At 43.2% G+C, this 24,903-nt stretch overlaps 1 protein-coding gene across 2 annotated transcripts in view; it reads left to right on the forward strand.

The window, feature by feature from the left end:
• MISP (mitotic spindle positioning) overlaps positions 1–21,099 on the forward strand; it is a 35,158-nt gene extending 14,059 nt beyond the window's left edge. For both annotated transcript variants that reach the window (XM_026670984.2, XM_026670985.2), the window contains exons 2-5: positions 9,697–11,791; positions 16,497–16,684; positions 18,466–18,504; positions 20,421–21,099. In XM_026670984.2, the coding sequence (XP_026526769.2) occupies positions 9,697–11,791; positions 16,497–16,684; positions 18,466–18,504; positions 20,421–20,516 (2,418 nt within the window). In that variant the 3' untranslated portion in view covers positions 20,517–21,099. The remainder of the gene's footprint in view (positions 1–9,696; positions 11,792–16,496; positions 16,685–18,465; positions 18,505–20,420) is intronic.
• The last annotated feature ends 3,804 nt before the right edge of the window (positions 21,100–24,903 follow it).

Here is a 24,903-nt window from a genome sequence, read left to right on the forward strand (position 1 = left end):
ATATAACAAGTTAACAATAATGTCCAAATATTTAGGGCAGGACTCCAAATGAATTGCTAATGTGCTTTAAGGAAGACATAAGTAGCTTTCTTTGGATGACCCAACAGGATAGTCTTTGTTCTTCTGATGCTAATTCACTGAAACCTGAAGATGAAAAGGCAGAATCTTTTATTTTTGCATGGTGGAGATACATTCTTGGGAAGAGATCAGCCTGGCTCCTCCATTCTGTTTTCCTGATATAAAATGCCTCTCCCAATCTGTTTTCCTCCAAGGGTGGAGCCTCTAAACTCAGAGGCAGTGTACCTTTTGAGGACCCGTTGCTGGAATCAAAAACCAGGGGAGGGGGGGGAGAGCATTTGATCTTCTCAGTGGTCCTCAACTTACAACCATTCATTTAATGACCAAAGTTACAACAGCACTGAAAAAAATTGACTTACACCTGGTCCTCGCACTTACAACCATCGCCGCCTCCCCACAGCCATGCGATCAAAATTCGGGCACTTGACAGTTGGCATGTATTTACGATGGTTGGAGCATCCTAGTGTCCTGTGATTTCCAACAAGCCAAGTCAATGCGGGAGGCAGATTTGCTTAACCACCTGGGAGCTGGATTGGCCTGCAGGGTGCTTAGGGCCTGTGAGGCCGCCCTGGAAACAGCAAAGGTCTGGCCTGCGGTGCCTCTGTCAGCAAAAACAGAGCTCGGGACGGCCTCCTGCAGCCCTCTGCCAGTGAAAACGAGGTTCTGTTTTTGCTGACAGAAAGCTGCAGGAGGCTGTTGTGGCTGAAAACGGGCCTTGGGGGACAAGCATGGCCCACCCAAGCTCTGTTTTCGCTGGCAGAGGGCTGCAGGAGGCGCGTCATGACTGAAAGGAGGCATGGGCCTTGGAGGACAAGCATGGCCCACCCAAGCTCTGTTTTTGCTGGCAGAGGGCTGCAGGAGGCCATCATGGCTGAAAACGGGCCTTGGAGGACAAGCATGGCCCACCCAAGCTCTGTTTTCGCTGGCAGAGGGCTGCAGGAGGCCGTCATGGCTGAAAACGGGCCTTGGAGGACAAGCATGGCCCACCCAAGCTCTGTTTTCACTGACAGGAGGCTGTCGTGGTTGAAAACAGGCCTTGGGGGACAAGCATGGCCCACCCAAGCTCTGTTTCGCTGGCAGAGGGCTGCAGGAGGCCTTTGCAGCCGAAAACGGTGCTCAGGAGCCCATTTTCCCTGGCAGAGCGCTTGGGTCACAACAGGCGTCCCCCAATACAAGTGATGTCAAGCTGGCCACGCCCACCCTGGCCACGCCCACCCTGGCCCCTGAGATCAAACACAACCCTGATGCGACCCTCAATGAAATCGAGTTTGACACCCCTGATTTAACAAGTGGACGTGATTTGCTTAACAACTGTGGCAAGAAAGGTCATACCATTGGGCGGGACTCACTTAACAATTGCCTTGCTTAGCAATTCTGGCCCCAATTGGGCTCGAAAGTTGAAAGTATTGAAAACAGGGTGTTGGACAAGAGCATTGACCATTTTGGAGCTCTTTAAATTTTCTGGATTCTAGTTCAGACACGGGTTATAGCAGAGACACTGAGAAGTATGCAAGGGAAGTTTACTTTGAAGCATGAAAGGGCCAGGTTTCATTCCAACCTGATTTAGGAGGCACTTTACTTGTCAACCACAGAGCCAATGATTTACAGATGTCTTCTCAATTTTTTATTACCTTTCCTACCTGGGCAGGGAGGAAAGAGGGAAGTGTCTATTGTGGGGAAAAAGAGGACAGTGTGGGGAGGGGAGCTTCTAGCAACCTCTCAGTTCATTCCCATCCAGCCCCAGACTGTCCTAACCTGAGTTTATTTTGAATTTTCTGAGCAACTGCATTCTCCAAACTCTGAAATAGCAGCCTGAGCAAAGGGAAGAGGCAGGAGGAGGCATATTTCACATTGATACCAACTATAAGCTAATGCCTGGCTGGCATTTCTGCAATAGCAAAAACCCTCTTTGGGTGGACTTTTGACTCCTAGGCATGATAAGCTGAAGAGAGGTCATAAACATCTATCTTGGCTATGGCCAAAGGTCAGACTGGGAAGACTGAACAAACTGTGGGTGGAATGAATACAACTTGAAGAATTTGGCAAAAGGGGGGGGGAAATACCTGGGGACAGCAGGGAGGGGCTGAGGGTGTGGACAGGAATTCCTGAGTTTCTACCTCAGCTTTACCTTGTGGGGGAGGACAAAGAACAAAGTCTCCTTCCCGCTCTCGAAAAAGCCAAGAAATAGCTGCTCAACTAAGTAAATAACCAACTCAACTAAGCAGAATTCCAGGTGATTAATTCAAAGTACATTTTAATATATTAGGATGTGGGAGGTAGCAAGGCCCCAACATCATAAGGAAAGATGTGTGTCAACAGGTCCACCCAAAAATAAAATTAGGCATAAAAGAAGAAGAAAACAGGCAGTGGATCAATTTTTGGTACCTCCCTTCATCAAGGCAAATGAGCGTTTTGTTCTGTTCGGTTTCACAGCTCTTTTTGTTTGTTTGTTAACATATTTCTAAGGGATTTAAACACCCCAACAACAGCAAAGGAATAGAATAACTAATAGCAAAAATTAGTGGGGAGAATGAAGAGAAGAGAGTTGTGTGAATCCAGTGACAGCAGCTTGTTAAAAAAAAAAAAAAAAACTGGGTTAAAGCACAACCGACGGTTTGCCCACCATCTCCCTTTTTCCCTGCACGGTGGAGATTCTTGAGCAATTCCTTTAAGCACAGGAGCCTCAGAGCTGAGCGTTTCGAGGAAAAGAAACAAGGCAGCATTAGATACCAAACACCTGGGAGCACACAATAGATGCGATTCCCACTGCGAGGTGAGAATTAAACAAGGCCAGCTTGTTCTCCTGGGGAGAGAACCTGTGACTCAGATAACGGCAGTCTATTGCACTTTGTTCTCCCCACCCCACGTCCGCCTGAAACATCTCTCTGTTCCCTGGGGGGGCGAAGGAAAGCATCTGGCTTGAAGCCTGAACAAACCGAGCTACGTAGTGGTGGAGGGGTGGGGGGAAAGCAGCCGCCAAAATATACCTTCTGGGCATCAGATTCCCCCTCCCCCACATCACAGGCAAACTTGTCGCCCCTCTGTTGTCATTATGGGATTGTTCACACAACAGGCACCATCTTCGGCATCTGCAGGTAACGTAATAATTGGGTTGGGTTCATTTGGGGTCATCCAGAAGTCCGGGGAGGCAAAAAATCTGAGCGAGGCCCTGAGGAGGTCGGCTTGAACCCAGAAATTTGGCAGAGGGGTTAGGGTCTCCTATCCAAGTTAGGGGTTAGGGGCTCCAATCCCCTCAGCTCAGAACAGAAGGTGTACTGAATTAGTTCTCCCCTAGGTTGAAAGTGGCCAGTAAAGGATGTTAGCTTCCTCCAATTTGAGGATGGATTTCAATTCCCCATAGCCATTACTACTACTACTACTACTACTACTACTATTATTATTATTATTATTATTATTATTATTATTATTATTATTATTATTATTATTATTATTATTATTATTATTATTATTTTCTAGTGAATGCGCTTTCAAATGAAGTTGCAGACTGCACTGACGTGTCACATTTAATCCCAAGCATCTCAGGGGAGTTTATGAAGTCTCCAGAGGCAATCTTGGAAACAATATATATAGATATATATACTGGAGGCTGAAGATGCTCTTTTTCTTTTAATTAAAAGAAACTTCTCTTTAGGCTACGTAAATCAGGAAGCCCGGCAGATACCAAGAAATAGCTCAAAAATGACCCTTAGTACCTCTGGTATCCCTTTGCTGATGTCACAGTGCTACTCTGAGACATCAAAGTTTGTCTCTGTGTTGTTGTGTTAAGGTTTCCAAAATCAGCTTGAATTATACCTGGCGTGGGGATGGAAGTAAAATTCTTAGTTCACCACATTTTATTTTCAGTGCAAGAATTTGGTGCAAGAATTTGCAGCAATCTGAGTTTTGCAATAGGGTTCTTTTTTAAAGATAACAAGATAAATTATAGTTTGCAAAGTACACATGTTAGTGAAGAATACCAGGAAAAGTGTTCGCTTGCAAAAACTTTGAGCAGGGGAGTATATGTATCCATGTATCCATGACTATGTTTTTACTTATACCTATTATCTTGTAAGCAATTGACAAACCAAAATAAATAAAATAAATAAATAAAACATGTGCGAATGTACCTGCAAACTTTTTTTTTTAAATTCTCAGGTTGATGTAGGAAAAGAATGAAATTTAAGATTGCCAAAATGAGAAATGGAAAGAAGGCAAAATCTGACAGCTCTCCAACTTGGAGCTGGGGACTGCTTCTTCTTTTCTGGTCTAATTTTTCTTCCCTTGCAAAGAAATTTGATCCCATTTCTAAAACCAGAATTACTAGCTCCACTGGACTGTGGGTCCTGAAATGCTCTCCAGAGGGAACACATCTTCTGGGTTTGGTTTCCTTTGGAAGAAGGGCTCCAAGAAAACAGTAGGGTGATTTTTTTTTTTGTATTTTGCATATTATTATTTTTTCCACAAACGTACAACTTAAATTTAAATGGAAAGAAACAGCATGACACAGATCTAAATGACATAATCTGAATTGGGGGTGGAAAGCTGTTTAATAGAGACATAAAGGCATTTAATAAACACATTTGAAAAAGACATACCCCAAAGAATTGGGTATATCTAGTCTAACAGAAGGACTAGGGCTGACATGATAGCCGCGTTCCAATATTTGAGGGGCTGCCACAAAGAAGAGCTCAGCTTGTTTTCCAAAGCACCAGAAGGCAAGACAAAGAGCAATGGATGGAAATTAAACAAGCAGAGAAGCAACCTAGAACTCAGGAAAAATTTCCTGATAGTGAGAGAACCATAAACCGGTGGGCTGGCTTGCCTTCAGAAGTTGTGGGTGCTACACTATCGGGGGCTTTTCAAAAGAGACTGGACAGCCATTTGTCTGACATACTGTGGGGCCTCCTGCTTGAGCAGGGGGTTAGACTAAAAGACCCCCAAGGTCCCTTCCAACTCTGTTATTCTGTAAAGTCGGATTGTCAAACTGGGCATTAAACAAGGGCACCCAGAATTGTCCTCAAGGTGAGATTTGACTAGTGCATCATAGAACGGTAACATTGTGCTTCAAAATTCTCGTGTGCTTCAGTCAGGAAGTCTACAACCAGATTTGTGTTTTTAACAGCTTCATCCTATGACTGCCTCTTGTTTTGCAGGTATAAAAAAAACAACCCTTGGCTTCTTTTCCTAGGTGCAACTAGAAGGCACATGTCACCTGTCCTGCATGCGTAGTAAATAACTAGTGCAAAGCTGTAGATTCAATACAAAAGCAAATTTGGTGTGGTGGTTAAAGTGTTTAAAAGCACAGAGCTAAAAGATGAGAAACTGTCAATCTTAGTCCCGATGCAGAAAGACAGCCACCTGGGTGACCTTGGGCCAGTCCCTCGCCCTCAACCCAAGAAACCAGTTTGATCAACGGGTGAAGGTGCTGGACCTTGAACCTGAGTTCTAATCTTGTTTTGGTCATCAAGTCCAGAGGTGGGATTCAGCAGGTTCTGACCAGTTCTGGAGAACCGGCAGTGGAAATTTTGAGTAGTTCAGAGAACCAGCAAATACCACCTCTGACTGGAGATTTTACAGTATCCCTCCCCTGCCACACCCACCAAGCCATGCCCACAGAACCGGTAGGAAAAAAAATTGAATCCCACCACTGATCAAGTCAACTGGCCAGTCACTCTTTCTCAGTCCTAGGAAGAAGCAAGCAATGAGAAGCCACTTTTGAAAAATGTGGTCAGGAAAACCGCAGGGACTTATCCTGGTGCTCAACCACGAATCAAGATTGAATCAAAATTGATTCAAAGGCAGAAAAAAGAAGTGCATATGTGCTAGTGAAACTTATTTCACTAATAAATAGTGAAATAATAGTTTAAGCCCAGTTTTTCACCCTCTTCAATACAGATTCCTTTTTTGTTGTGGTTGCTGTTAAAGAATGAAAAATGAAACTAGCAGATTTCTTCTTGCTGAAATCATCCATCGCTAGATTGTCTTTACCCAATTGTTGAATATCCAAGATTGAGGAATGGAATATAATCGAAAGTTGCATGACCTTTGGGTTTAAAGTTCAAGTAGTCCTCGACTTACAACAGTTCATTTAGTGGCGATTCGAAGTTACAATGACACTGAAAAAAGTGACATATGATCGTTTTTTCACACTTACAAAGGTTGCAACATCCCCATGGGCATGTGACCAAAATCCAGATGCTTGGCAACTGGTTTGTATTTATGACGGTTGTGGTGTCCCAGGGTCATATGATCCCTTTTTGTGGCCCTCTGATAAGCAAAATGAATGAGGAAGCCAGATTCACTTAACGATCGGGTTGCTATCCTAACAATTGCAATGATTCACTTAACAACTGTGTCAAGAAAGGTCGTAAAAAGGGGCAAAACTCACAACAACATAAATTTTGGGGTCAATTGCCATCATAAGTCAAGGACTACTGTATGCCATTTTCTTGTGTGAAACAATTTACCACACATCTTTTTTGTTGCTTTGCCCCTCATGCTTGTAAAACTAATACTGTGTCACGATGCCAAAAACCTCCATTCCGGTTACACAATCTTTAAAAATAAGCTCAGATTCTGCTAATGGTGGATTGTGTAAAAATAAATGTTTGTTTTTGCAGGTTTTGTTTTTTCTCTCACCTATTCAACGTAAATTGAAACTCTTGATTCATCCAGTAGAGGGTAATAGTTACTCATCTTTTATCACAGGGTAGCCAGCTTGGCTGGGCCATGCATCCTAGGATATTGGTGTCTTTGTTTAAAGCTTTGCAGAATTTTGTCCAAAACAGACATCATCTTAGGTCTCAATTTCAATGGTAGACACCTCTTCACCCCAGTAACAAATCAAGACATGTAAAGAAAGAATGGCAGCTTGAGCAAGGGGTGACAAATTGCATTTGTTTTCCAGAACCTGATTAAGCTTATGCAGGTAAAATAGAAGCCCTGTCAAAATTTGGCCCAATCTCGCCTGCACAAATTCACAACAAGACTGCAGAATTGAGGGGTCCCTGGGACATTGGGATAATAATGGGATAGGCATTACTAAAGGTCTCAACATATAGGTCAAACATGACAAGGGCTCTGAAGGCTAAACCGTAAAATGAACGGTTGTGGGAACTACAGTACATATGTCTGGTCTAACAGAAGGACTAGGGGGTGACATGATAGTCTTCCAGAATTTGAGGGGCTTGTCACAGAGAAAAGTGGGTTGATCTGTTCTCCAAAGCACCTGAAAGCAGGACAAGAAGTAACAGATGGAAACTTATCATGGAGAGATCCAACCTAAAAATAAGGAGAAATTTCCTGACAGTGACAACAATCAATCAGTGTAACAGTTTTCTTCCAGAAATTTTGGGCGCTCAGTCTCTGGAGGTTTTTAAGAAGAGATTGGACAGCCATTTGTCCAGAATGGTATAGGGTCTCCTGCAGTGGTGGGATTAAAAAATTTTTACTACTGATTTTGTGGGCATGGCTTGGTGGGCGTGGCTTGGTGGGCGTGGCAGGGGATGGTTACTGCAAAATCCCCATTCCCTCATCACCCGAATAACCTGCTTTCCAGCTCCATTCTCCTGTGCAGGGCAACCAAAGAAGACCCAGCCAATCAGCTGGGACTCAGGAGGCAGAGAATAGATGGGGGTGGGGCCAGTCAGAGGTGGGATTTGCCAGTTCTGTGAACTACTCAAAATTTCCGTTACCGTTGCTCCAGAACTGGTCAGAACCTGCTGAATACCACCTCTGGTCTCCTGCTATAGAGACCTTTAAGGTCTCTTTCAACCCTGTTTTTCTATTATACTGTATATTATTCTACCGTATGCTATTCTGTTTCTTGCCCAACTCTTAACCCATTAACTTTATTCATACAAATACTTTCTCACTGTAGGGTAGTGATGGCAGCATGTCAAAAATTCAGCAAATACTTAACTTGAATATGCAAGTGTGGCACTTTCCCCTCAACAAAAGAGAAACAATTCTTCACATATTCATTTATTTAGAAAATACAATCCAATTATGTGTGGTGTTATGTATTATATAAGGAAATGTCAGATAATTACAAAAATGAAATATAAGTAAAACAAAATCCTTTTTGGAGACTCTGGAGACCCAGGTGAGACCACGGCCTGCTTGTTTTACTTCTGGAGGTCCAGGTCTGTGTGACAGTATACCCAGGGGTGGGATTCTACCAGTTCGCACCTATTTGCTAGAACCGGTTGTTAACATTCTAAACAGTTCAGAGAACTGGTTGTTAGAAGAAATTACTGGCCTAATCCTGTAAGGAAGGCAGGAAGGAAACATTCTGGTATTGCTTACAGAAACTGCCTCTCCATTAACCCTTATTATATTCTTGGCAGGACTAGATTTCCTTTCTCAGGAACTTCTCTGGAGTTTTTTCCCCCCTCCATTGCTGGTACTTTGCTTGTGTGGAGTGACCATTCAAAGTTACAGTGGCACTGAAAAAAGTGACTTATGACCATTTTTCACACTTATGACTGTTGCAGCATCCCCACAGTCATGAGAGGCAAGGCGAGGAGATGCGTGCCTCAATGTGAGTGATATTTATTCTCTGCCTCCAAGTCCCAGCTGATCAGTTGGGTCTTCTTTGGTTGCCCAGGAGAATGGAGCTGGAAAGCAGTTTAATAGGGTGGGGAGGGAATGGGATTTTGCAGTAACCTTCCCCTGCCACGCCCACCAAGCCACACCTATCAAGCCATACCATACCCACCAAGCCACGCCTACAAAACCGGTAGTAAATTTTTTTGAATCCCACCACTGTTCCTTTCCCTTTGAAGAAATCTGTGGTGTTTGTACTTTTTCTGGTCACTAAGAAGATAAAGAATCAATTACAAAAGATCATTTGTTCATAGCTCTGGATGTCCAAGGTGGCATTAGAAGTTAGTGTTTCTACTTAGCCATAAATATTTGCCTTTCTCCTCTACTCCATGGTATTACCGTAAGAACAATTTCATTCTGATAAATTGGTCCAAACCCTTTGGTGGAAAGGAACAAGAAGACTTTAAAAACTTAATGTGAGCATTCCTTCATAAGCCTAAACCTACTTTCCATCCGGAGGTCAAGAAGGAACTCTTCCAAAGGGTCTTTGGAACCAGTTAGGAAAGCATAATAAGTATTTATATGTTGCTCTGGTTCTAAATTAAAGATACGTGCTGATTACATTGTAATTATTATTATACTATTATACTGTGGATATTTTATTTTTTTATAAGCCAGTGGCAGTCATGTGGTCTAATACACAGAGAAAGAGGGAGGGGGACAGGTCGCTGGCTAGGGGGTGGAGGAAGTTTTAATATGTAGATACCCATAAATTCTCTGCTCTGCACAAAAGGACTCATGAATTTCTAGTGAAAGAGATCCACTTTCTAAGATTTAATCCTGAAACCATATCTGCCATATGGTTACCATATCTCTATCACACAATCCTATGAGGTAATTTGAGGAGAGGAGAGGGGAGGAAAAGCAGGCCCAAAATCACCTAGAGAATTTTATGTTTAATGCAGAGTTGAACTTGAGTCTTCCCAATTTCAGTTCAATGTCTTAAGCGCTGTTTTGTGTAATGTGTGTTAAGAAATGTAATTTATCTAAATGTCCTCTCTTGTCCTTCAGAATCTACAAAGCCCAGTTGTTGATGCAAATATTTCTCAAGAAAACTGGATGACCCAAGAGATCCCTATCACTAAGGAACATCTTCCACAAACTGAAGACAACATCTATGAAATCTCTCTTCCAAAAATGAAGTCCAGCACCAGGGATATCAATACCCCCCAGAACATAGAGCTCAGTTATGAAGATCGACATGAGCACAGTAGTCAAGAAGTGGTCTTACAACAAGAAATGAGACCTGAAGACAAAGAAGGTGAGATTATTGACTTGGGTCAACCTGAGTTGAAGGTTGAAAATGGATGGAAGATGTTAGATCCCACAGAAGATCAATCCCCGTGCATGACCAAATCTATAAGTGGAAAGACAGATCGTTGGACGCCACCCCCAGACAGAGAATCCAAGTTGGAAGTGCTCAGATCTGGTTCACACTACGACATCCGGGCTTATAAAGGAGAGAAGAAACCTTCTAGATTCTATGAAGAAGATGAGGAGGAGTTGCAGTATAAAATTCCCTCCAAGAATGTCTCACCAGAAATAGCCAAAGAACTGGAAGATGAACGGCAGGAGATTATCAGGAGACAAGTTGTGAGAAAAAGCAACACGATGGCAGAAAAATGGAGCTCTATGAATGAGTTGGAAGCCATCGACACGTCCTCTCTTGTCAAGGTTACAGGAGAAGCCAGAAAGATCAACCCCACTAGCTTTGCTCTTTGTTTTGACAATCCTTCCCCAGATTGGACAATCATCCCTGTCGATCCTGAGAACATAGACACAGAACAGATAAATTTTGCTGCTGCCCGACAGCAGTTTCTCACACTGGAAAAGACTAATCCAAAGATGTTGTTGGACCCCAAGAGACACGTTCCTTCTCTGAGGGAGCTGAAGGCAACAAGCCATGCCTGTGGGAGCAAAGAACCTCAGAATCCTGAAATGCCAAGGAGTGATAAAGAATTGGATGAGTACAGCCAATTGAGAGAGAACTCAACAGGAGCAGACCTTCTCATTCTCCCCCAAAGAGAAGCCAGCTCTTATTTAGGGACTACTTTCCTTTCTGCAGAAAAGATGCCCTCTGACTTGGAGGTTGATATGAGCACGGGGAATGGGAATGAGAGGACATTCAAGAAAGAATCAGGAAATCCTCCGGCCCAAAGCCAAGATCCTGCAAAAGAGCCAGAAATTAGGAACGAGACCCCCATTGAGCGGGAAATCAGATTGGCCATGGAGAGGGAGGAGAACCTTTGGAAGGAGAGGGGCGTCCAGCGAATCAGTACCAAAGATGATCTGGTGGAGATCCGATCCAAGCCGCTCCTCTCCTCCCCAGCCTCTTCTCCAGCTTCCTCCAGGAAAGGGAAAGATAAACCTCTCATTTCCTTTTATGTCCAGAGGGAGATTGAGCAGGAAGCCAAGCGTGAGGAGGACCTGCAAAAGGAAGGGAGGCTGCTGGGAATGTACGACCGAGGACTTCGCCAAGAGCTTGCAGAACGTCGGAAAATTTTTGAGCGAGAGGAGGAAGCGGCTCCCCTGCCTTCTCTGTGCAAACAAAAGAAACAAGAGGAGCTGCTGGAGACCCTCCATGGAGACGCTGCAACACTCTGTTGCAATGTGGATCCATCCGGAGAGGGAATTGCAAGCCAGAATGTGAACTGGAGCTCGGAGATCCGTCGGCCCTCTGCAGAGCCAACTTTGGGCAAGAAAAACCCAGGAAATGAGCCACCCTTAAAAACGTGCTCCACTGCTTCTTCCCCAAGGATGAATTTCCCTAGCCGATGTCCTCCCTGTAGCCGAGATTTGAAAGCTCCAAGAGACACATTCGTGTTAAAGAAGCAACATTTGGCCATTCCGGTTCGCAAGCTCCAGTTCTCTTTTTCTGAAGATCAGGGACCCCAAAGCCTTCAGAGAAAAGAGCATAAACCTCAGAAACCAGCTCCACGGGAAGAGCTTTATACTCTGAAGACATGGCGGCCCCGGACGTCCATTCTGATTGACCAGGACATCCAGGATGCTTTGCAAAGAGAAGTGGAACTTCAAGAGCAGAGGAGAAAAATCAGTTTGACTGCACAGGAGCTCCCAAGTTCACGGGTGTCATCTCAAAGTTCAGGTAAGAGAAGCGGAGAATAACAACGAAAGCCTGGTGGGTTCTGAGTTCTGACCCACGGTGTAGCCTAAGTGGAGGAGACACCATAGTGCAGAGGTCTCCAAACTTGGCAACTTTAAGACTTTTGGACTTCAAACTCCCACAAGTCTTCAAGTTGCCAAGTTGCATGCTGTCATGTTTGGAACATGTCTCCTTACAAGCAGGGGATTGTATTGTTCAAGGATGGTTTGTTCCAGTATTAACTGAGTTAATAAGAGTGTAAGTCAGCCTTTGAGATGGTTGATCCAAATTGCAGGAGCTTTCTTCTTTGAGAGATATATTTGGCAGTTCTGTTTTTTGTTTTTTTTTAGCTCTGTCCTAAAATCTTGTTCTGGGTAGAACAGGTAAGCTGCTTTTAATATGACGCTGCTCTTCTTTTAATGGAGTTTTTAAAAACTGGGGCAATATTCTTCAGTCTGTCCTGCATTTTCAGGCCTTTTTCCTCCCTTTAAAATGGGGATCTCCAACCTTGGCAACTTTAAGCCTGTCAGAATTCAACTCCCAGTATTCCCCAGCCAGCAAAGCTGGGAGTTGAAGTCATCCAGGCTTAAAGAGACCCCTGCTTTAAATTACTGAGATTAATATATCTCACCACTCTTTATTTAGAGCTTGTTTACAGTGATTTTAAATAGTGCAGTCCTCAACTTGCAACCATTTGTTTAGCGACTGTTCAAAGTTACCACAGGAGTGAAAAAAATGACTTACTACAACCGGTCCTCCGCTTGTGACCATGGCAGCATCTCCACGGCCATGTGATCAAAAGTCAGACTCTTGGCAACCAGCATGTATTTAGAAACGTTTGCATTGTCCCAGGGTTATGGGATCACCATTGTGACCTTCCCAGTTGGCTTCCCACAAGCAGAGTCAATGGGAGAGGCCAGTTTCTGAAGGACTGCATGATTCATTTAACAATTGCAATGATTCATGTAACTATGACAAAAAAAAGTTGCAAAATAGTATATGATTCACTTAATAATTGCCCTGCTTCACAATGGAAATTCTGATCTCAGTCGTGGCTGTAAGTCAAGGACTATCTGTGTTGTCCAACTACCATTTCCCCCCCAAAATAAGACCCTGTCCTATATTCTTTTTGTCACCAAAAAAGACACCAGGTCTTATTTTCAGGGGATGTCATCCACTGACTAACCTCACTTGTGCGTGTCGCCCCTGGCCTCTTTTTTGCTGTCAGAGGCCTTCAGGACCTTTTTCTTCTGCGGCCGGCAAGGCTTTCCTAAAGGCCTTTGCAGCTGATAACCAAGCTCTGGATTAATCCAGAGTTCTGTTATCAGCTGCAGAGGCCTTCAGGAAAGTCTTGCCAACCTTGCCGGCTGCAGAAGAAATGGGCCGGCAAGGTAAGTGTTGGGGTGAGCGGGGCCTGGCTACAACTATCCAAAGATAAGTTGTAGGGCAGCTCCACCCCATCCCCACCCTAGTTTAATTTTTACCCATGCACTCTGGAGTGGGTGGGAGTCTTAATTAGAGTTTATTTTGGGGGTAGGGCTTATATTGGGAGCATGTGTGGAAAATCAAGCTAGGACTTACTTTTGGGGTAGGTCATATTTTTGGGGAAACAGGGTATTAGAATAGCAATTAGGAGTTCCCGGACCATTAGTGCTAGCTAGGAATTCTGGGAGTTAGAAGCCAAACGCCTGAGGTATGGATGGCACTTTGTTAGAGAAGGTTGGCCTCTATTTTCAAAGACAACTTAACATTTCTACATCATAATTCAAGGTTGACTCAGTCTTCTATCCTTACGAGGTGGGTAAAATGAGGACCCAGATTGTTGGGGGCAATAGGCTGACTCTGTAAACTGCTTAGAGAGGGCTGTAAAGCACTGTGAAGTGGAATATAAGTCTAAGTGCTATTGCTATAATCAAAACCACAACAGCCACAATGTACCGTATTTTTCAGACTATAAGATGCTCCGGACTATAAGACGCACATCAACTTTAGAGGAGGAAAACAAGAGAAAAAAAATCTGCTTCTGCCTCCCAGCCATTTGTCTTCCTGCAGCAAACAGCAAACAGCCTGGTCAGCTTCAGCACAGCCTAATATAGCCTGAGCAGCTGATTGGCGGTTGGATCGGCCTCCTGGAATACTGACTATCAGCTGTACCAGGATGCGGGGATCGCTATCACCCCTCACTGCCATCGCTGCCCATCGCCGCCGCCACCACCTATCACTGCCTCCACACACCCCATTTTTGGTCTCCATGTGCCCCATTTTTAGCCTCCGTGCGTCCCATTTTCGGCCCATTCCAGGCACTGACTGGAACAGGCCGAAAACGGGATGCACAGAGGCCAAAAATGGGGTGTGGGGAGGCAGCAATAGGTGGCAGCGATGGGCGGCGGCAATGGGCGATGGCGATCCCTGCAGCCTGAAACAGTAGATGGGGAGTATTCCAGGAGGCTGATCCAACCGCAGATCAGCTGCTCATGCTAAGTCAGGCTGTGCTGAAGCTGACCATGCTGTTTGCTGCTTGCTGCAGGAAGACAAATTTCTGGGAGGCAGAGGCCAGCAGGTGGGGATGGCATATGGGCGGGGCTTCCGCAACATTCACTCTATAAGATGCACAGACATTTCCACCCAATTTTGGCGGCACAGGGGGAAAGTGTGTCTTATAGACCAAAAAAATACGGTAATTGGTGAAATGATAGATAACCGAGCCTTGCTACCAGGAAAGACTGTTTCCTAGCTCTTTCTGTAAAAATAGGCTGTTGGAAAAGGTGGCCCATAAATACCCAAAGAAATTCGTTGGTGATGTCATCTTCATTTCAATACAGCAATTCCTCGGGTTAAGAATGTTTCGGTTTAAGGACAACCCTCAGTGAAGGATGGAATCTATTGTAGCAGAAGTACCCCCAACTTTGACACTCTTTCACAAGGCCCTGAAAACCTGGTTTTGCAAACAGACTTGAAGAATCCGAAGTGGGATGGAGCCCATCAAAGTGGCTTGTTTGATTGACTATTGTCTCCATGGGGGTAGGGGATATTGGTTTTTTTATTGTTATCTGAGCTGCCCAGAGTCATTGAGAGTGAGTGGGCAATCATGCAAATTTTCTTAAATAAGTAAATAATAAAAATTCGAGTTAAATACACAATGATTCAGGTTCATTACACAATACTACTTATGCAAGTACAGTATTGCATAATAATGGTGTTCGGGTTTATATACTTATTTGACTCAAGGACAGGCTTAAACTGGGGGCTATCTATCAAAAAATCATATAGCCAAGGATTAGGAACAGAATTAGAGGAGAATAGAGGCCACAGTGCTCCCAATTTGATATAAAAAAATGTACCATGGATGGAAAAGGTAAATCTTCTAAGCTTAAAGTAGGAGTGTTAAGAGTTTGCAGCATAAATTCACATCCAGAAAACACACAGGCTGATTCAGCAGGATCATTAACTTCTTTATAAACATATTAATGTGAATTGAGTTTACAATACAATTTGTAGATTCTTTCAACGTAACATAAGCAAAAACACAAGCAACAGCTCAGAGGGCTCAGCACAGAACTCAGTTTCAGCAATCAAGTAAGTTCTCAGCAAAGCACACAGTGCCAAACCACACCCAGGCTGTCAGCTGCCATCGGCTGGTCTGTTGCCGTGCTTACTTTGTTAACCGTGTCTCTGCCAGTTAATGAATATACTCTGACAAGGAGTAGGAAAAATGAAATCCCAGCAATGGTCACTTGCAGGTCTGTGACCCAGAACTATATTTATTTCATATCCAAAGGACTTCCATCACTGCATATTTATTATTCTGGGAGGCTTAAAAGGGTTAAGCTGGAAGCAAACTGGACATGGTGTCAATCACCCGCAGGTCGTTAACAGAACAACAGCGTGGGAAGGGACCTCGGTTTTTCGACTTACAATCACAATTGGGACCATAATGTCTATTGCTAAGCAAGGCCTGGTCAGCTTCAGTGAGTTACGCCCATTTTATAACTTTTCCCTCCCACAGTTGTGAAGCAAATCACTGCCGTTGTTCAATGAATCATGTGGTCATTAAGCAAATCTGGCTTCCCCTATTGACTTTGGTTTTTGGAAGCCAGCTGGGAAAGTCTCAAATGACGATCACGTGACACTTATATATTTATGAAAAGCAAACCACCTAAGTTCATGCTAAGTTCAAGTGCCCAAATTTTGATCGCATGACTGGAGGATGCTGCAATGGTTATGTACGTGGACCAGTTGTAAGTTGCTTTTTTCAGTCCTTTTGTAACTTCGAACGATCATTAAACAAATGGTTGTAAGTCAAGGACTATCTACAGTCAGCCGTTATGTAATGTAGCCAATGGAGTTTGTTTGCAAAGCGAAACATCAACTGAGTGGCCTGAATGGAGTTCAGATTTGGACAGAGCTTTTGCAAAAAAACAAAAATTCTTCTCCACTCAGTTCAGAACAGCCACGAATGGGATCTGCCCTCATATTTTTTGCATATCTACTGTTACTTTAAAACTAATTCACACAGAACTGCCAGTTGCATGCAAAACATCATGTCCAATTGCCCATCAGAGGACAACAAATGATAATGAGAAAGCTCTGAGTTCGAATTTCACTCCAACACAAGCTCTTCTCTTCTTTTAACTTGACTGGGTTTAGCAAGATCATGGTGAAGAAACAGCTTGTTTGGACCTTAACACTCTATATTTTTCCTCCTCAGCTGCTTCGGGAGAAACTGGCAGGTACTCCATCTCCTCCTCGCCTGTTTTTGTTCCTAATTCACCTGTGAGGCTCCCTACTTCGCCCATCCTGTACCGACCCAGTATGACAACAAACTCCCCTGAATCAAATTTCAGACGGTGCCAGAGTCCAATACAATCCAGGATAAGACCAAAGGAGGATGGGAAGGTAATGAGCAGGAAAGGATTGGAATTAATGGAGGGTGGCCCTAGACAGGAAAAAGAGATTCTAGCCGTAACAGTTGGTCAGGATGACCACATGAATCCTCCAGGATCAGAGATAGCTTATTTCAAAACACTCCTGGCCAAGGATCAACAGAAGTACCTTAAAGATCAGAAGGATGTTTTTGACTGCTCTTAGAATCAGCAGGATGTCAGGATTCCTGCAGTTACGCCAATTAAATCATTAGTCTGGAGCCAAACTCCCAAAACTTCAAAGGATATATTGGAAGTCAACATGTCGGCATGACTTGGGCGTAGCCCTCTATACTCGTTTTATAGTTGCCACAAGAATGATGGATAAGCCAGGCTCATCTGTGATCAGAATTCCAATAGAAGAGAATATCTTAGAACATAGAATAAGAGAATTGGAAGGGACCTCGGAGAGCTTCAGGGGTGTCAAACTCAAGGCCCAGGGGCGGATCTGGCCTGGGTGTGTGTGTGCTTAGATCTGGCCCACGGGGTGGCCCTGGAAACAGTGAAGGACTGGCCCACGGTGCCTCCAGCAGTGAAAACGGAGCTCTGTTTTCACTGGCAGAGGGCTGCAGGAGGCTGTCATGGCTTAAAACGGAGCTCAGGAGCCTGTTTTTGCTTGCAGAGCGCTCGGGCCACCACAGGTGCCCCCGACACAGGTGATGTCAAGCTGGCCATGCCCAACCTGGCCCTGAGGTCAAACACAACCTTGATGTGGCCCTCAATGAAGCTGAGTTTGACACCCCTGTTCTAGTCCAACCCCCTGCTCAAGCAGAAGACCCTATAATATATCATTTCAGGAAAATTGTTGTTTTTGAAAGACTTCATTGATGGAGCACCCACAACCTCTGAAGTCAAGCTATGCCATTGGTTACTTGCTCTCACTGTCAGGTAATTTCTCCTTAGTTCTAGGTTGTTTCTCTCCTTGGTTAGTTTCCAACCATTGTTTCTTGTCTTGTCTTCTGGTGCTTTGGAAAATAGTTTGACCCCCTCATCTTTGTAGGAGCCCCTGAAATATTGGAACAGTGCTATCTCTGTATATCTGTGTGTGTGTTAAACTCTTGGTGCTCTCTGAGCATGGTTATTTCCTTGCAGATGTTTCATTACCCATCTAGGTAACATCATCAGTGCTAGCGAGTGTGGGATTTGCTCCCTTTTATATGCAGTAGTTTGCCCACCCACTGTTGGGGGTACATAATTTTCTCCTTGGTAGTTCCTTGATTAGGGTATTATTTTGTCCATAACTAAAGAGAGGTCAGAATCTGTGTTTCTACAAGGTCAGCCTGACATTGTAATTATTCACAACGTGATTTGCTTCAGAAACATTCTAATGAAATACAAGTTTCTGAATGTAAATATGGACTGGTGCTCTTTGCATTTTCAGTTCATATAAGGAACTGCAAGAATGGATGTAATACTCTACGTAAAGCAAGATCAGGAAAAAAAATTTCAAGCTGGGGGTAGAACATTCTCTTTACGCCCTGCCTAAAAACCACAGAGGGTGTGGTCATAAAACGTGATGAACCTCTTTATGACAGTCATTATTTATGACCGTAATTGCCGGACTCAGTTACAGTTCTACATCAGAGACTATCTGTATGCCATGCTTGGTTGCAAAAAGCCTGCCAGTCAGGAACTGCAGTAGGTTCGTTTTAGCCTAAAAAATATTGGCGGACAGTCAACCTCCCCCAGTTTGCAAACTATGGTTTTAATTCCTGCCTTCTTACTTGTCTAACTCCTATTTTCCCTATTTTTCAGTATGCTGGTATTGAACTCAACGATGAGATTGACACTGAGGTAACTTTCTGGAAAGAAGTATATCTTGGCACTGCTTTAGGGTAATAGGGAAAAGATATTAGTTTGAGGGGCTTTTCCCCTGGCATCTAACCACCTTCTCTGGTCACCTTTTTTACCTACTGTTTCCCTTGACAAGGCCTTCATCTCAACCCCAGGCCCATACCGCAGACAGACTGAAGTTATTCTTAGCTATCTTAGCATTACGGTAGTATTTTCTCTTTAAGCAACCAATAAATTGCAGCAGTTTTACCATGGGTAAAAATCAGATATTCTTCACTGACTATCCGTAGTTTTATTTATTTTATTTATCTATCAAATTTATTGACTGCCATCTTACCACAGGGTAACTCTGGGTGGTTCACAGTATTAAAAAGATGAAATTTTACAAAACCTATACATAAATGCAAACTAAATAATCAAAACAAATAAATAGTCAACAAATGAAGGCGAATATATGTGTCCCAGGATAATGCAGCAGGATCCAATTTGGGTCCGTTTCTGGGACCAGAGGCTTTTGTCTTCTGAGCTGTGTGTATTCTGTATGTATTTTCACACACAGAACAACACACACACACTGCTAGAGAGAAGTTCCCTGAAGATGGGAAGTCTGAAAGCTCGGAATACAAAACCTCTGGTCTTGGTGACTGACCCAGATTGGATCCTGCATAAATATTCAACCCCAACTAAAAGATGAAGGGGGAGGGAGTAGGACGACTAGATGGGAAGGTGGAATCTGTTATTAATCGGTCAACCACTTCTAATATGAAACCCTCCCCATTAGAGCCACAAACTCAGAGGTGGTATTCAGCAGATTCTGACCAGTTCTGGAGAACCAGTAGTGAAAATTTTGAGTAGTTCGGAGAACTGGCAAATACCACCTCTGACTGGCCCTGCCCCCATCTATTCTCTGCCCCCCAAGTCCCAGCTGATTGGCTGGGTCTTCTTTTATTGCCCTCTACAGGAAAATGGAGCTGGAAAGCAGGTTAGTGGGATGGGGATGGGGATTTTGCAGTATCCTTCCCCTGCCACACCTACCAAGCCACCAAATCACACCATGCCCACCAAGCCAGAATCGGTAGTAAAAAAAATTGAATCCTACCACTGTAAACCAGCTGGTAGAGCCGAATCTTTAAAATAGAATTCTTTATTGGACAAGTGTGATTAGACACACAAAGAATTTGTTTCCTGTGCGTAGCGTCTCAATGTACATACAATGATAGTGATAGAAATTAAACTTAATTTAAACTCATTAGTTCAACTATTTAGATTGATCCAGCTTGGAAAGAGCTTGGCAATTGACTTGACTCCCCTCCTGTACCCTGTTCTGTCTCCCAAGGCTGGAAGAGGTGGCATCTGAAGAGAATTGAATTCTTACAACTCTTCCCATAAATTTACTTTCTGAAAATCTTTGCCCATCACACAAAGTCTCCAGAGTCATATCCAATCTGTTAAGTTTGGGGAATAATGTGCAGGTTTCCAAACCCTGATTTGCATTTATGCTAGTAACTTTTATTGATTCACAACACAATCTATCCAATCTTTGATTCTAAGCTGAGCTCCACCCCAGTGACTAAGTGGGCACACCATATAATTTTACTGGCGAAGGCATAGAAGCGGCTGCCTCTTGTTTTGTTCTGGAGTGGTTTTTGACTCAGTTTGTATCCCTGAGATGATGTGATGATCTCCCAGCCACTTACTGAGCAGATCCAGTCCAGCTTGGCTTTTCTGGGGAGTTAATCAAGGTCTTAACATGCTGTTACACATATGGGCCTAATGGTGGATCTTAAATACTGTACCTGGGTATGGCTAAACTGTGAGTTAGCTCTCTGTCTCTCTCTCTCTCTGTGTATATCTATGGAAAGGCTGAGACAGAAGTGTTGTTCTTCCTATCTGATGGAGGCTTTGCTTTATCACAGGTTGTGAAATCCATCAAACCGATCTGCCGGAGGAGCGCCCTGGCTCAACTTTGGGAAACGGGGCAGATCCGGAACATAGACGATGACAGTGACTGATGAAACCATCCCCCTTTGTGTTATGCAATTCAAGCAAGGAATCAGATCTGTCAAAATAACTACGGGCATGCTGCCAGCAGAGCCTTCTTCTGCATTTTACACATTGAAAACTTCCCTCCCCCTCTCTTTTAATTTAATTCAGTGATCAAATCTTTCTGACTGACCTACATTCAATCACAGAACTGTCTCTTCAATTATAAGAAGTTGCCCATGGCACAGTAGGATCTGATCTTGCCAACAGTTTCTGGGGTATCCATTTCTATCTCAAGCCTGCTACCAGATGTGGCACTTGCCTGTCATTTTCTGAAGACTCAGATTGCCTGAAATCCAGAGAAAAGCTTTGCAAAATCAGAGAATATGACTGCCAAGCAATATTTTAACCTCTGTACTTTTCAGTGAAGCACTGACTGGGGAAAAATAAAGAAGAACAGAAACAAACCAACCAACAGACAGAAATACGGCATTGAAATGAATTTCTCATCTTCCGGTGCATGGACTTCCTCATCTCTTCAATTTTAACTTCTTGGGAATATCTCAAAAGGTGGACATTGGGCAAATAGATTGCATCTCTGTGTTTTCTGTTTTTATGTGTATTGTGTCTTGATTTATTGAGAGCACTAAAACTCCCCACTGGAAAGACCACATCGACTGGGAATTCTGGAAGTTACCTTGCTAATGCATCCAGAAGGTACAAAGTTAAGGAAGACTAGTTTACAGGCAGGCAAGTGTATGCTAGATTAACTTTGCTCTGCTTTACCAGTCATGCCCTCTTAATTTATGGTTCAGTGTATGGTGAAACCCTCCAAAAATGGATTAAGCAGGTAACATGAACACAGGATCGTACAAAGCTGTGTGCATTAGCAGCAGCAGCAACCGAAAATTTCCAAGGGAATCCTTGTTTCTTTGCAAGGAAATATCCAGCCATGGATCTCCTGCATTTTGTATATTATTATAGTGCTTCCCAATCAAGAGTGCCTAACCTTTTCTATCTAAAGACATTCTGCAGCTATTCCCATTCTGTCAACAGATTTTCTGGCTTAAGAAAAATGACCGAAAAGCTAGAAAGATTATAAACAAAGATGACTTTGCTTACTTATGCAATAATCTTGTCTCCATTATGGCTTTATGAGAGAGCAAGGGCATTCCCCCCCCCCCCATTTGTCATCCTTTTCACGTGGCTTCTTCCATCTCTTTTTCTGCCTCATGAACAAAATATTAATGTGGGGAAAATGGGATTGTAGTAAAAGGGAAGTCAATGAAATTGGGATACTTAGGTTAAACAGATTTGCATTAAGTTGTTCGTCCAGGAAGAACTTAACATTCTCCCAAATGCATAAAAGTACAGAAAAACTATCTGTGTACTTTTGTGAGACCAACTTCATTTCCTTTCTTCTTTCCTTGGATTTATCCACCAAAATGGCCGTCTTTGTTCATCTTACAGAGTTATAAGTACACCCAGGTAGCGTTGATTTCACTCTGAAATCTTAGGTGGTCGTTAGTCGAAAACAAATTATAAATCACTGAATTAATGATCCCCCTTTTAAAAAAAACCAAACAAATAAATTAAGTATCTTGGAGACTGGACTCTTAACCTTAACTCCTCTCTTCTAGCACATGCCCTTTCCCCCCAACCAAAATAAAATATCAGCCTGCTACAGCTTTCCACTATCCTTAGTATTATTGTTTCTTCAGTAGATGTTTGAGGCTGAAGGATCAAGAGAAGTTGTTAGAACATGGAGGAAAGGTAAACAAAGTGTGTGAGAGGAGTACATTCATGGCAAAACATACTATCTGATGCTTTAAGGAAGGATGTTTCAAACAATTTCCAAGGAACTGTTGATTAGATTTCATAAGTGAATACAGGGGAAAAGGGAAAAGTTCACTTGAATGTAACCTGGTGTAATGGAATGTGCGCATGACCTTGGGGAAGGTGGTGTTGCCTTGAAAACCATCAGACGAGAGGCAGGAGCCCCCAGTGGCTTAATAGGCAGAGTGTCAGTGTTCCAACTAACCAACTCCAAACCATTAAACTCCAAGACAAATAATTCCTCAAAGTCCCATTTTATTAGAGTTGTCATATTAACACATCTGGGGAAACCCAAATCTAAGAGTTCCAGGTTTTCCCTTCCCAAAAGAAAATCAAAGATCCATCCCCTGCATCCATCAGTCCATCACATGGCCCAATCAAATCTTCGTCCCAACTGGAGACATCTTCCCAGTCACTCCCCTCCAGGTGCAGGCAACGTGTCCTTGACTCTCTGAGAAAGAATGTTGTTGTGTCTACTCTTCTACCCCACTATGAAATTCCCCCCTCCCAAACTCCCAGGCACTGAATGTGACAGCCTTGAAGCTTCCAATTTAAAAAATGGCTTTTGTTGAGGTAATTCCCCGTTAGGAGAATGAGCGCATACAGGGAGACGTATTTGAGAGTAGTGTTTGAATAATACACATACAGCACACAGATACACTGTACAATAAATGTAGGTTTTTACTTCCAGAAAGGTTTAAGCAAAGTCCAAAATAAGCAATCCAAAGTCATTCACAGGTAAAATCAGTCAGTTTTCATCCAGGGGTAATCCAGTAACAAAGTCCAGTGTCAAAAACAGTTCAGTATCAGACTTACATCAAATCCAGTAATATCAGTCAATTAGAAGAAATGGAAGAACGGCAATACTTTCCAACAGAAGGAAACAGAGATACTCACTCAGACACACTCTCTTCTGAGACTAAGACTAAGACTAAAACAACCCAGGTTTCTGGCTCCATCTTATGGCCATTTGAGTAATCACACCCAATTGCAGTTTTTAGCATGCTCTTAAAGAGACAGTATTAAAATGTCTATCCTGGTTTATATATTTCTAACCCAAATACCTGTTAGGTGACTTATATTCCTAACAGCTTCCAAGGCTGACACAGAGAAAGAAACTTAGGAAGGATCAAGCAGTTAAAAGTGGCAGTGAGAAATGTATACTTTCAGGCTTGCAAGGTTCTGTTAATGTAAGCCTTACAGTAAAGTAAGAATTAGTTCATCTAGTCCAGAGGTGTCAAACTCACATCATCATGGCAGTGTGACTTGACGTGTCTGGATTTTTCCCCCTTTGCTAAACTGGGCGTGGCCAGTGCGTGATGCATCCAGCCCTTGGGCTGGGAGTTTGACAGCCCTGATCTAGTCTATGTCTCCTTAGGAGGACGGACAGCAAGTCTGAAAGTACAAAGCTCCCACCATCACTTTTAACTGCTTGGTGCCTTGTAAACTTTTGCCACTGGGGCTTCTGCCTCTCTTATCTGATTGTTTCCAAGGTAGCATCTCTTCCCCTCTTTCCCTAAGGTCATCCACATATTCCATTGCACCCATTTTCTATCATTGCCTCTTAAGGAGGGGTTCCGGGATGTTTTTAATTAAAAGGTTCCATGGCCTGATTTTTTTTTTTTTTAAAAGCACCTCCTGGAGTAGCTGATAGCTCATACATTTAAGAAGTTGCTCCTGAAGTCTAGCCTGGATTTACTCCCTAGTAATTTTAAGCCATTGGATCTGGGCCTCTTTTCTGGAGCAATAAGTAAGCTCACTCTCTCTTTTATGTGACAAGTTTCAAATATTTGGAAGCTGGTATGATATTTTCCTTTACTTTTATTTTTTGTAGAGTAAACATACCCAGATCCTTTAATTGTTCCTAGTAGGCTTTGCATTCCGCATCCTTCACCAGCTTGGAAACTCTGTTCCAAAGTGACTCAAATATGTCACTGACCCCCAAAACACAGGATTTCAAATGGGCCCAGACCAGGGCAGAGTATAAACCAATTGTTTACTCATGATTGGGACTCTATGGTCTTCTAATGCAGGGGTTCCCAAACCCCAATTCATGGATTGGCACCAGACTGCGACATGCCTGCAACCAGTCTGCACAAACAAGTAAAGCCCCAACTGCGGGATGCAGGCAGCACACAAAACCACGCCCCCTCTGGTCCACGGAAAAACCTCACGGAACTGATTCCTAGTGCCCAAAAGGTTGGAGCCCACTGATCTAATGCATTTCAATTGCACATTGCTGCCTCATGTTTAACTTCTTGTATACTGCTCTAGAAATCACACAAATTATGCATGGCATGGATAATTTTTTGACCCAAGATAAAACCTGATAAAACCTTCATCACATGAAACTGTGGTGGAAAATCCTAGGGTAGCACTTGGGAGCCAGCAAAAGTTATTAATTCCTACTAAAAATAGAATCACAAACAAATAACTATTAACATTAACCACATTTTGTTAGTGCTGTGCTAATCCACTGGATATGTTGGCAAAGTACCTGTTCAAAGCTTGTGCAGAAAGGGAGAAAGATAATTTTCTGTTGAGGACGCCTCAGTTCTTATGACAACCTTGTCATACATT

Source organism: Notechis scutatus, chromosome 1 (assembly GCF_049901735.1).
Source record: "Notechis scutatus isolate UNSWTSFEM ecotype Mainland chromosome 1, rNotScu1.2, whole genome shotgun sequence".
Lineage (NCBI taxonomy): Eukaryota > Metazoa > Chordata > Lepidosauria > Squamata > Elapidae > Notechis > Notechis scutatus.